The sequence below is a fragment of the Jaculus jaculus genome, chromosome 2 (assembly GCF_020740685.1).
Source record: "Jaculus jaculus isolate mJacJac1 chromosome 2, mJacJac1.mat.Y.cur, whole genome shotgun sequence".
NCBI classification, from domain to species: Eukaryota; Metazoa; Chordata; class Mammalia; order Rodentia; family Dipodidae; genus Jaculus; species Jaculus jaculus.
The window spans coordinates 165,370,818-165,382,748 of NC_059103.1; the positions used below are offsets into that span (position 1 = coordinate 165,370,818).

The window sequence follows — 11,931 nt, forward strand, 5'->3', positions numbered from 1 at the left end:
GAACGCCAGAAGTGTGTGGTCCTTAGGTATCCCAGATAAGTGTTTCAACCCTTAAGCCATTTCTCCAGCCCTTGCTAGTTTTTAACATTAATTTTCACCCGGCCTCCAAAATAATTCACTTCCAAGCCCTTCCTATCTAACTGCAGAATAGATACAGTTTCTTAGCTGCCTCAAAGAGTAGGATTTGTTTGTAGTGTGGATATTTGGGGAACAAATACCTCCATATAGTAATTTCTGCACTAGGTTTTTAAAAATATTTGCTTATTAGGGAGAGAGAGAATGGGTGCACCTATATGAATGAACTCCAGACATATCTGCCACATTGTGATTCTGGATTTACTTGGGTACTAGGGAACTGAGGAATTGAACCCTGCCATCAGGTTTTGTAAGCAAGTGCGTTTAACCGCTGAGCCATCTCTCCAGCCCTATAGAACTTTGAGCTTACCTTTTGGCTAATCAGTTTTAAGAGGCAAAGAATCAGTTATATCACTTTTTTTCTTTTCAAATATCTTTTATTAATAATTTCCATGATTATAAAAAAATATCCCATGGTAATGCCCTCAATCCCCTCACCCGCCACTTTCACCTTTGAAACTCCATTCTTCATCTATCCCCTCCCCCTCTCAATCAGTCTCTCTCTTATTTCAATGCCATGATCTTTTCCTGCTATTATGATGGTCGAGTGTAGGTAGTTATCACTTTTTTTCTTTTTTGTGATTGTTAAAAATCAAAGCAGTTTTTTCTCAGTGTTGTGAGTAAATACAATGTCTTATCCCTAATGTATGGTTTCAGTCTACTTTTGCCAACCCACAAAGTTATGTCTTTTACAAAAGAGGGCCCTTTCTGTTTTCCAACTCTTATAACTAAGTGACAAGTAATTTTTTACCTGTTTTCTACTTCAGCAACAAATCAGTATTCAGCAGCTCTTCAGTATTACCTCCAGGCAGGAGCTGTGTGCTCTGATTTCTTTAATAAGGCTGTGCCCCCTGATGTTTATACAGACCAGGTAAGTTGTGTATGGGTGTGCTTTCTTGACTGAATCCCTTTGAATTGAGCTTATCTCTTTCCTGTATGGATTGGTCATGCTCATGTTTTGCTTGGTTTTCGTGGCCTTTTGTTTTATTTTTGGACAGGGTCTTGATATGTGGCCTAGATTAGCCTTGAATTCACAGTGATTCTCCTGCGTCAGCCTCCCAAATACTAGGATTACAAGTGTGTACCTCCACGCGTATATTTTCAGTGCCCATATTTATACTGCCCATTGCTGCTTTGATACCCTGCAACACTTCCACTTCAGCCTCCCTGAAACTGATTTCAACATCTTAGTTCACAGGGGATGCTCCCAGTGATCTAAACTGCCGTTTCAAAAAGTCCTGAGGAGGGCTGGCTTAGTGGTTAAGGTGTTTGCCTGCAAAGCCAAAAGACCCAGGCTCAATTCCCCAGGATCCATGTATGCCAGATGCACAAGCAGGCGCGTGCATCTGGAGTTCGCCTGCAGTGGCTGAGGGCTCTGGAGCGCCCATTCTCTCCCTCTGTCTCTCCCTCCCCTTTCTCTGTCAAATAAATAAAAATTAAAAAAAAAAATTTTTTTTAATTTTTATTGTTTTTTCTTCCTTAACTTGTTTTATCAGTCTTCTTTTTCCTCTCACAGCAACATGGAAAGTAATAGTACACTCTGATTAACCTGCTCGCTGTCTGTCCCTTTCATTTCTTTTGTTTTTTCTTTTTTCTTTTTTTTTTGTTGTTTTTTATTTTTTTATTTTTTAAATTTTTATTAACATTTTTCATGATTATAAAAAAATATCCCATGGTAATTCCCACCCTCCCCCCCTCACCCTTTCCCCTTCCCCTTTCCCCTTTGAAATTCCATTCTCCATCATATTACCTCCCTATCTCAATCATTCTACTTACATATATACAATACCAACCTATTAAGTACCCTCCTCCCTTCCTTTGTCTTCCCTTTATATCTCCTTTTTATTTTTTTACTTTTTTTTAAATTTTATTTCAATATTTTATTATCATTGACTTATTTGACAGAGAAAGAGAAAGTATATCTCCTTTTTAACTTACTGGCCTCTGCTACTAAGTATTTTCATTTTCACGCAGAAGCCCAAACATCTGTAGCTTCACATATGAGGGAGAACATGTGGCGCTTGGCTTTCTGGGCCTGGGTTGCCTCACTTAGTCTAATCCTTTCCAGGTCCATCCATTTTTCTGCAAATTTCATAACTTCATTTTTCTTTACTGCTGAGTAGAACTCCATTGTATAAATGTGCCACATCTTCATTATCCACTCATCAGTTGAGGGACATTTAGGCTGGTTCCATTTCTCAGCTATTATAAATTGAGCAGCAATAAACATGGTTGAGCACGTCCTTCTAAGGAAATGAGATGATTCCTTCGGATATATGCCTAGGAGTGCTATAGCTGGGTCATATGGTAGATCAATCTTTAGCTGTTTTAGGAACCTCCACATTGATTTCCACAATGGCTGGACCAGATTGCATTCCCACCAGCAGTGTAGAAGGGTTCCTCTTTTTCCACATCCCCGCCAGCATTTATGATCATTTGTTTTCATGATGGTGGCCAATCTGACAGGAGTGAGATGGAATCTCAATGTAGTTTTAATCTGCATTTCCCTGATGACTAGTGACGTAGAACATTTTTTTAGATGCTTATATGCCATTCGTATTTCTTGCTTTGAGAATGCTCTATTTAGCTCCATATCCCATTTATTGATTGGCTTATTTGATTCCTTATTATTTAACTTTTTGAGTTCTTTGTATATCCTAGTTATTAATCCGCTATCAGATGTATAGCTGGCGAAGATTTTTTCACATTCTGTAGGTTACCTCTTTGCTTTTTCACTGTGTCCTTTGCAGTACAAAATGTTTGTGATTTCATGAGTTCCCAGTGATTAATCTGTGGTTTTATTGCCTGAGAAACTGGGGTTGTGTTCAGAAAGTCTTTGCCAAGACCAGTATGTTGAAGGGTTTCCCCTACTTTTTCCTCTAGCAGTTTCAGAGTTTCAGGTCTGATGTTAAGGTCTTTAATCCATTTGGACTTAATTCTTGTGCACGACGAGAGAGAAGAATCTATTTTCGTCCTTCTGCAGATATATATCCAGTTTTCAAAACACCATTTGCTGAAGAGGCTGTCTTTTCTCCAATGAGTATTTTGGGCATTTTTATCGAATATCAAGTGGCTATAGCTACTTGGGCTTATGTCTGGGTCCTCTGTTATGTTCCACTGATCTACATGTCTGTTTTTTGTGCCAGTACCATGCTGTTTTTGTTACTATGGCTCTGTAGTATAGGTTAAAATCAGGTATGGTGATACCACCAGCCTTATTTTTGTTGCTCAGTATTATTTTAGATATTCGAGGTTTTTTTGTGATTTCAAATGAATTTTTGGATTTTTTTTTCTATTTCCATGAAGAATACCTTTGGAATTTTGATAGGGATTGCATTAAATGTATAGATTGCTTTAGATAAGATTGCCATTTTTACAATATTTATTCTTCCAATCCAGGAACAAGGGATGTTTCTCTACTTTCTACTGTCTTCTGCAATTTCTCGCTTGAGTGTTTTAAAGTTCTCATTGTAGAGATTCTTTACTTCCTTGGTTAGGTTTATTCCAAGGTACTTTATTTATTTATTTATTTTTTTGATGCAATTGTGAACGGGAGTGATTCTCTGATTTCATCCTCTGTGTGTTTGTTGTTAGCATATATGAAGGCTACTGATTTCTGTGTATTTATTTTGTATCCTGCTACATTGTTGTAGGTTTTGATCAGCTCTAACAGCTTGCTAGTAGAGTCTTTAGGGTCCTTTATATATAGAATCATGACATCTGCAAATAATGATAACTTGCTCTCTTCCTTTCCAATTTGTATCCCTTTTATGTGTGTCTCTTGCCTTGCTGCTATGGCTAAGACTTCCAAAACTATATTAAATAAAAGTGGGGACAGTGGACACCCTTGTCTTGTTCCTGACTTTAGTTGAAAAGCTTCCAATTTTTCCCCATTTAGTAATATGTTGTGTGTAGGCTTGTCATAAATAGCCTTTATTATATTGAGATTTGTTCCTTCTATTCCCAGTCTCTATAGGACTTTTATCATGAAGGGATGCTGGATTTTGTCAAATGCTTTCTCTGTGTATAATGAGATGGTCATGTGATTTTTGTCCTTCAATCCATTTATATGATGTATTACATTTATAGATTTGTGTATGTTGAACCATCCCTGCATCTTTAAAAAAAAAAAAAAAAAAGTCCTGAAGAATAAAAAATACCTTTAACTATCGGAACAGCCAAGCCCAGGACCTAAGCATCATACTTGGCTTTTTTCCTCAGTTTACTGATTCTTCCTGCCACCAGCTTACAAATCATATTGATTCTATTTACTGAATCACTATTTTTTTTCTAGAATTTGTGAATGCATATTTGCAACATGTTTTGCTATACCTAGAAAAATGACTATTTATGCTAAATATTAGATTTCTACTTTTTATTTGTTCTGATTATAAACTTGGCCTTTTTAACTTGCTTCTTCTTCTTCTGGTCTGATAGAAAATTTTGTTCACTTTCTCTTAATAAATATTGCTATTTCCTCTGACTTAGCCCACTAATAAAATGTAACAAATGAAAAAAATCAATTTTAGGAGTAGCTTTTGAAGTTTTCAAGCTGTTTAGTAATTTATTTATTTAAAGTAGGGTGTCACGTTAGCTCCAGTTTACCTGGAATTCACTGTGGAGTCTCAGGCTGCCCTCAACCTTACAGCGATCCTTCTACCTCTGCCTCCCGAATGCTGGGATTAATGATGTGCACCACCACCCTTGGCCCCTTAATTAGTTATTTTTATTGCCTTTTTAGATTTATAGCAAAATTGAATGACAGTACAGTTTGCATATACCTACTGTTCTCCCTCCCCCTCACAGCTTCCCCTCTGTTGTCCTGTACCGTAGTGGTGGTGTTCACCATAACTTATAGTAGCTGCTTTTGAAAGTAATGATTTCATTTTTGTAGGTAATAAAACGAATGATAAAGTGCTGCTCTTTGCTGAATTGCCACACACAGGTCAGTTTACAATACTGGTCCATTTTCATTTGTGTTAGGGTTTATATATAAATCTATAGATGTGGAAATGGTTTTTTAATATATCAAAATTAATTAGATTTATGGTGTTTGATCACTTGACATATTCTTTTAAATTTTTAGTAGTATCTAAAATTGAAGTATGAATTAGAAAACCTTTGAACCTCTTAAAGTAGAAAAGAAGCATTCTCTGTGTTTTATTTAAGATTAGATTTGTATAATAGATATTAGGGAAATGCAAATTACTTAGGAATGTGGAAAAGCTAGAATCTTATATGCTGTCAGAAACATAAAAAGGTGGAATTCTGGAAAACAAAGTTTGGCCATTCCTCAAAAAGTTCTAGAAATTTCCTTATCACTCAGCAGTTCCTCTTCTGGATAAATACCCAAGAGACTTGGCAAGATGTCTGCAGGAAAAGTGGTTCTTGAATGTTCACAATAGCATTCACAAGAGCCAAAAAGTAGCAGAAATCCTCATGTCCATCCAGTAATGAATGGTTAATTAAAATGTGATGTATCTATTCAATGAGCTATTCAGCTATACCCCCCAAAAAAGAAACACATTTACATGCTACAGCATGGCTAAACCTGGAAAGATGATGCTACATCAAAGACAGACATAAAAGGTTACATTATACCTTGTGATTCCATTCATACAAAATGCTCAGATTGTGCACTGGAGAAATGGCTTTTGCAGTCAAGGTGTTTGCCTGCAAAGCCTAAAGGACCCATATTTGATTCCCCGGTACCCACATAAGCCAGATGCACCAGGTGGCACATGTGTCTAGAGTTTGTTTGCAATGGCTAGAGGCCCTGACATGCCTATTCTCCCCCGCCCCTAAATAAATATTTAAAAAAAATTATTATTGGGCTGGATAGATGCCTTGAAACTTTGCCTATGAAACCTGAGGACCCTGGTTTGAGGCTCGATTCCACAGGACCCATGTTAGCCGGATGCACAAAGGGGCACACGCGTCTGGAGTTCGTTTGCAGTGGCTAGAAGCCCTGGCGCACCCATTCTCTCTCTGTCTATCTGCCTCTTTCTCTCTCTCTGTCACTCTCAAATAAATAAAAATGAATCAAAAAAAATATTTTTTAAAAAAGATGTTTTTAAGCCGGGCGTGGTGGTGCACGCCTTTAATCCCAGCACTTGGGAGGCAGAGGTAGGAGGATAGCCATGAGTTCGAGGCTACACTGAGACTCCATAGTGAATTCCAGGTCAGCCTGGGCTACAGCAAGACCCTACCTCAAAAAACCAATGTGTATATATATATGTGTATATATATATATATATATATATATATAAAATATTATATTATTAACAACTTCCATGATTGTCAACAATATCCCATGGTAGTTCTCTCCCTCCCCCCTTTCCCCTTTGAAACTCCACTCCATATCCCCTCCCCTTCTCAGTCTCTTTTATTTTGATGTCATGATCTTTTCCTACAATTACGATGATCTTGTGTAGGTAATGTCAGGCACTGTGAGGTCATGAATGTCCAGGCCATTTTGTGTCTGGAGGAGCACATTGTAAGGAGTCCTACCCTTCCTTTGGCTCTTACATTGTTTTCCACCTCCTCTTCCTCAATGGACCCTGAGCCATGGAAGGTGTGATAGAGATATTACAGTGCTGAGCACTCCTCTGTCACTCCTTCTCAGCACCATGGTGCCTTCTGAGTCATCCTAAGGTAACTGCCCTCTGTAAAGAGAAGCTTCTCTACCAAAAGTGAGAGCAGCATTAATATATGGGTATGAACATTAAGAGAAGTGTTTACTGGGCAGTTTGATGAGCATAGTATATACATTTAGCCAGATAGCAACAGACATTACACCCTTAGGGCTCATGACTATCCCTATTGTAGGTTTTCAGTATCAGGGATGTATTCCCTCCCATAGAGTAGGCCTCCAGTCAAATTAGAGGGTGGTTGGCTTCTCCCATAACAGACATGCCACTATTGCACCAGTTGGTTCATTTGGCCTGGCTTGCAGTGTCCACTGTTGAGTATCTTCACTGGTAATTTCTTTCTCTCCCATTGAACTGCATGCAGTGTGACTTTTTCCAGCTTTCTCTCAGCTGGTCTATAAGGCCACTGTAAAATCCTCCTGGAACTGAGGTTTTCAGCTCAGTTTCAGCAGGATTTTTCAGTGGCCTTGCAGCCCAAGTATGTGGAGTCTTTATCAATAGGGTCTTACCATCTATTCCTAGTGGGAAATCAAGGGCCTCGGCAATGGCCTATAATGTTTTGGGAGCATCAGGGACCTCCCTGGCCAAAAACTCACTGGAAGCTATTGCATCCCTGGCACTGAAATTTTTCTAGTAATATTTTTCCTGACTGTTCCATTGTCTAAAAAAGTAGATTTACATATGACTTATTTATATCCTCTTAGATTTTGATTAACCCTCCTTCAACCTTTCCTTTATTCAGTCTCTTCCCCTGACCTAACTTATAAAATATATATTTTTTTAAATGCTCAAAATGAACAAACCTATAGAGACAGAAAATATAAATAATGGTTATCAGAAGCTTGAGGAATGAGGGAATAGAGAGTTACTACTTCTCAGCATGGGATTTCTTTTGGGAGTAACAAGTGAGAAAATTCAGACAGTGATGTATTTTGTTAACACACTAAGAAATACTGTGTTCTTGTAAGAGGATAATTTTTATGGCACATGAGTTAAAAATATTTTTGCATTAATGTTTGTTATATGGTGTATGTGGCACATGCACATTTATGTGTCCTTGTTGTACCCCGTGTGCTCATGCAGTGGGGAACACATGTCTACCGTTCTCAGAGTGGAATTTTGGACATCCTGCTCCAGAACCCTTCCATCTACCCTGTTATTACTTTGAGCTCTAGTCTATTACTGATCCTGAAGCTTGCTGTTTATTTATTTTGTTTTTTTGTTTGTTTTTGCAAGCTCTAGTGATTTTTGGGCCTCTATTCCTCTATGAGTTGGGAATTACAGGTGCATATAGCCATGCCTAGATGTTTATGTGGTCCTGGAGATCAAGCATAGCCATTTCTCAGGTCACTGCAGGCCCTTAGGCTTAGACAAGAATTATTAACCTACCGAGTCATCTCTTCAGGCTCCTAGCTGACCTGGAATTCACTATATAATCTCAGGATAGCCTCAAACTCATAGTGATCCTTTTTTTAAAAAAAATATTTTATTTACGTACTTATTTTGGGGGGGGGCAGATATGTAAAGAGAGAATGGGCACATCAAGACCAGTAGCCACTGCAAACGAGCTCCAGACACATGTACCACTTCGTGCATCTGGCTTTATTTGAGTACTAGGGAATCAAACCCAGGGTGTTATGCTTTGCAGGCAAGCACCTTAACCATTGAGCAATCTCTCTAGCCCTCTTTTTTTTCCACATTAAAAAAAAAATTATTGAGAGAGGGGGAGGGAAAGAGAGAGCAATGAGCAAATGAATGGCCATGTCAAGGCTTCTTGCTACTGCATACAAATTTCAGGTGCATGTGCCACATTGTGCATCTGGCTTTACTGGGGAATCAAACCTAGGATGACAGGCTTTGCAAGCAAGTGCTGTTAACAGTTGAGCCATCTCCCCATCTCTTATTTCTTATTTTTTGTTATATTTTTGCAGTGCTGAGGCTTGAACCCAGGTTTTCACAAAGCTAAGCAAGGGTCCCCCTTCAGTTCCCTCCTTTTTTTTTTTTTTGGAAAGGAGACCTCTATAGTTGATTGAAATGGATGGGGATTTTTTTTTTTTTTTTTTTTTTGTAAAATACAATGCATCCAGTCCAACTTTAAAAGTCCCCATAGTCTTTATCAATGATGGGGATTTTTTTTTTGAAAGTTTTTATTTGATTTTGTTTTTGTAATACAAGGTGCTAGGCAAATGTTATACCACTTAGTTATATCCTCAGACTGTAGAGGATGCTTTTTATGTTTAAAGACTGGTAGCCAAAATTCTGTCAGAATGAGCTTTGTACAGTTGCTATAAAGGTTGAATTGTGTGCTCTGTTTGTCCTTGAATGTCATAACATTTTGGCTTGGCAGTTTTCTGTCTCCTTAGTTCAGTTTTCTGAATTGTCTTTTTTGTCAAATTAACAAAGCTCTAAAAATTTGTGGTTTGGGTCACTAATGTAGAAAGTACTAGGCAGCCAGAAAGGTAAAGATTAGCCTCTATAAGCAGGAATTGTTGTTACATGAAACTATCTTCAAATGTTTGTTCATGTAGGTGGCAATTTTATGTCAGTTCCTCAGAGAAATTGACTACAAAACAGCCTTTAAATCATTGCAGGAACAAAACAGGTATGAATTTTTGCTTTTTTTTTTTTCAAGGTAGGGTCTTACCTTTTGCGTAGATCAACCTGGAACTCATTCTGTAACTCCAGGCTTGCCTCAAACTCACAATGATCCTACCTTAGCTTCAGAGTGCTGGGATTAAAGGTGTGTGTAACCACAGTGGCTCTGAGGGGTTTTTGTTTTTGTTTTGTTTAAGTGAGGTTGAAATTTCTCTGCTTAAGTAACTACATTTTGTTTTTCAGTCATGATGCTATGGACTCATACTACGACTACATTTGGGATGTTACCATCTTGGAGTATCTGACCTGTATCCTTCCATGTACACATATTGTTAAAACAGTTCATTTCTGTAAATTAAGGAAGTAATTTCATATTGAATATTCTCTAAACTGAAACAGAAATGGTTGAGATTCTATCATGATTTATAATACTCACTATTCTTTTTATATATAATTTTAAAAATTTATTTATTAGAGACAGAGAGGGGGAGAGAGTGAGAGTGGGTGTGCCAGGGCCTTCATCCAAATGCATGCGCCACCATGTGCATCTGGCTTATGTGGGACTTGGAGAATTGAACCTGGGCCCTTAGGCTTAACACACATATCTTTCCAGCCCTCACTTATTATTCTTAACTAATACATTTAGATCTTCATCATAAAAGAGGAGAGACAGATAAAAGACAAATTGCTGTAAGTTGCCTTATACCTTCAATGATGTAATTTCCAGACTGTTAAACAGTTAAGATTTATTCCAGGTAAAAAGACTTTGTGGGGCTGAAGGGATGGCTTAGTGGTGAAGGCATTTGCCTACAAAGTCAAAGGACCCAGGTTTGATTCCCCAGGACCCATGTTAGCCAGATGCACAAGAGGGTGCATGTGGCCCATTCTCTCTCTCTCCCTCTTTCTCTGTCAAATAAATAAATAAAAATAAAATATTAAAAAAAAAAAAAAAGATTTTGTGGCCTGGAGAGATGGCTTAGCAGCTAAGGTGTTTGCCTGCAAAGCTAAAGAACCCAGGTTCAATTCCCTAAGAGCCACATAAGCCAGAAGCACACGGTAGCACATGTGTTTGGAGTTCATTTGCAGCAGCTGAAGACCCAGGTGTGCCCATTCTCTCTCTCAAATAAATAAAATAATTATTTTTTAAAAGCTGTGTGCCCAGTTACTTTTTTCTTTTCTTTTTTTCAGTTTTTCAAGGTGGGGTCTTGCTCTCTAGCCCAGGCTGACCTGAGAAAGAGGAAGAGAAAGGAGAGAATGGGTGTGCCAGGGCCTCCAGCCACTGCAAAGGAACTCCAGACGCCTGTGCCCACTTGTGCATCTGGCTAATATGGGTCTTGCGGAATTGAACACGGGTCCTTTGGTTTTACAGCCAAACACCTTCACCGCTGAGCCATCCCTCCAGCCCTTGCCTTTTTCTTTTAAAATGTTAATCCTTGCTGTGCGGTGGAGGCACATGCCTTTAATCCCAGCACTCAGGAGGCAGAGGTGGGAGGATTGCCCCGAATTCAAGTGCCACCCTGAGATTACATAGTGAATTCCTGGGCTACAGTGAGACCCTACCTTGAAAAAAAAAAAAAAAAAAAGTCAATCCTTGGGCTGGAGATGGTTTTAGCAGTTAAGGCACTTGCCTGCAAAGCCTAAGCACACAGGTTCAGTTCACCAGGACCCACGTAAACTGGATGTACAAGGTGGCACATGCATCTGGAGTTTGTTTGCAGCGGCTAGAGGCCCTAGCATGCCCATTCTCTCCCTCTCCCAAATATATTTTTTTAAATTTTATTTATTTGAGAGAGTGAGAGGGAAAGAGGAGGATCACCAAGAGTTCAAGGCCACTCTGAGACTACATAGTGAATTCCAGGTCAGCCTGAGCTAGCCTGAGACCCTACCTCAGAAAACCTAAATAAATAATTATGTATATATATTAGACCAAGTTAATTATCTAACTTTACTATTAGAATGAAAGTAACTTTATATTGTATATACTAGCAGGACTTCATTTTTGACCAGAGCCCTAATAACACTTCTTTCTGTTTTAAGATCAAAGCCATTGGCCAGACAGAACTGAATGCAAGCAACCCAGAAGAAGTGCTACAGCTGGCAGCGCAGAGAAGGAAAAAAAAGTTTCTCCAAGCAATGGCAAAACTTTACTTTTAAGCAGTTGGTTAATTTTTTTAACTTTTATTTTTTATACAATAGGCTAAAAGTAAACATTATTAAAAGATTAAGTTTATATAATACATATGTACAATTTAGTGGTGTTTTCTTTTCTGACAACATGTTGAAACAAGTATTAGTTATAAACAAAAACTATACAGAAGAATTTGTCATAACAATAGTTTAAATTTATAATTTCTTAAAGGTTCACATGTTTGATAACAAACTAGCAATCCAGTATCATTCTTTTCTAATGACGTTTACTGTTTGAGGCCCAAATTTCTTCAAAGGCTAATTAAAATATTTAATGTATAAGTAGCTAGTCTATATACAGCACATTTAAATAAATAGATTTCTAGGAATCAGTATACATTTAATATTTTCTGCCTTAAGAAAA

The 11,931-nt window shown here is 38.1% G+C and overlaps 1 protein-coding gene across 2 annotated transcripts in view; it reads left to right on the top strand.

The window, feature by feature from the left end:
* Nucleotides 1–11,617, top strand: part of Ints8 (integrator complex subunit 8) — a 61,381-nt gene extending 49,764 nt beyond the window's left edge. The window contains exons 22-27 of one of the 2 annotated variants that reach the window (XM_045143151.1): nucleotides 903–1,006; nucleotides 5,030–5,080; nucleotides 9,314–9,387; nucleotides 9,624–9,688; nucleotides 10,027–10,070; nucleotides 11,418–11,617. In XM_045143151.1, coding sequence (XP_044999086.1) covers nucleotides 903–1,006; nucleotides 5,030–5,080; nucleotides 9,314–9,387; nucleotides 9,624–9,688; nucleotides 10,027–10,070; nucleotides 11,418–11,534 — 455 coding nt within the window. In that variant the 3' untranslated portion in view covers nucleotides 11,535–11,617. Of the gene's footprint in view, nucleotides 1–902; nucleotides 1,007–5,029; nucleotides 5,081–9,313; nucleotides 9,388–9,623; nucleotides 9,689–10,026; nucleotides 10,071–11,417 lie in introns of those variants that run through there. The other variant, XR_006635745.1, reaches the window with a different exon arrangement.
* The last annotated feature ends 314 nt before the right edge of the window (nucleotides 11,618–11,931 follow it).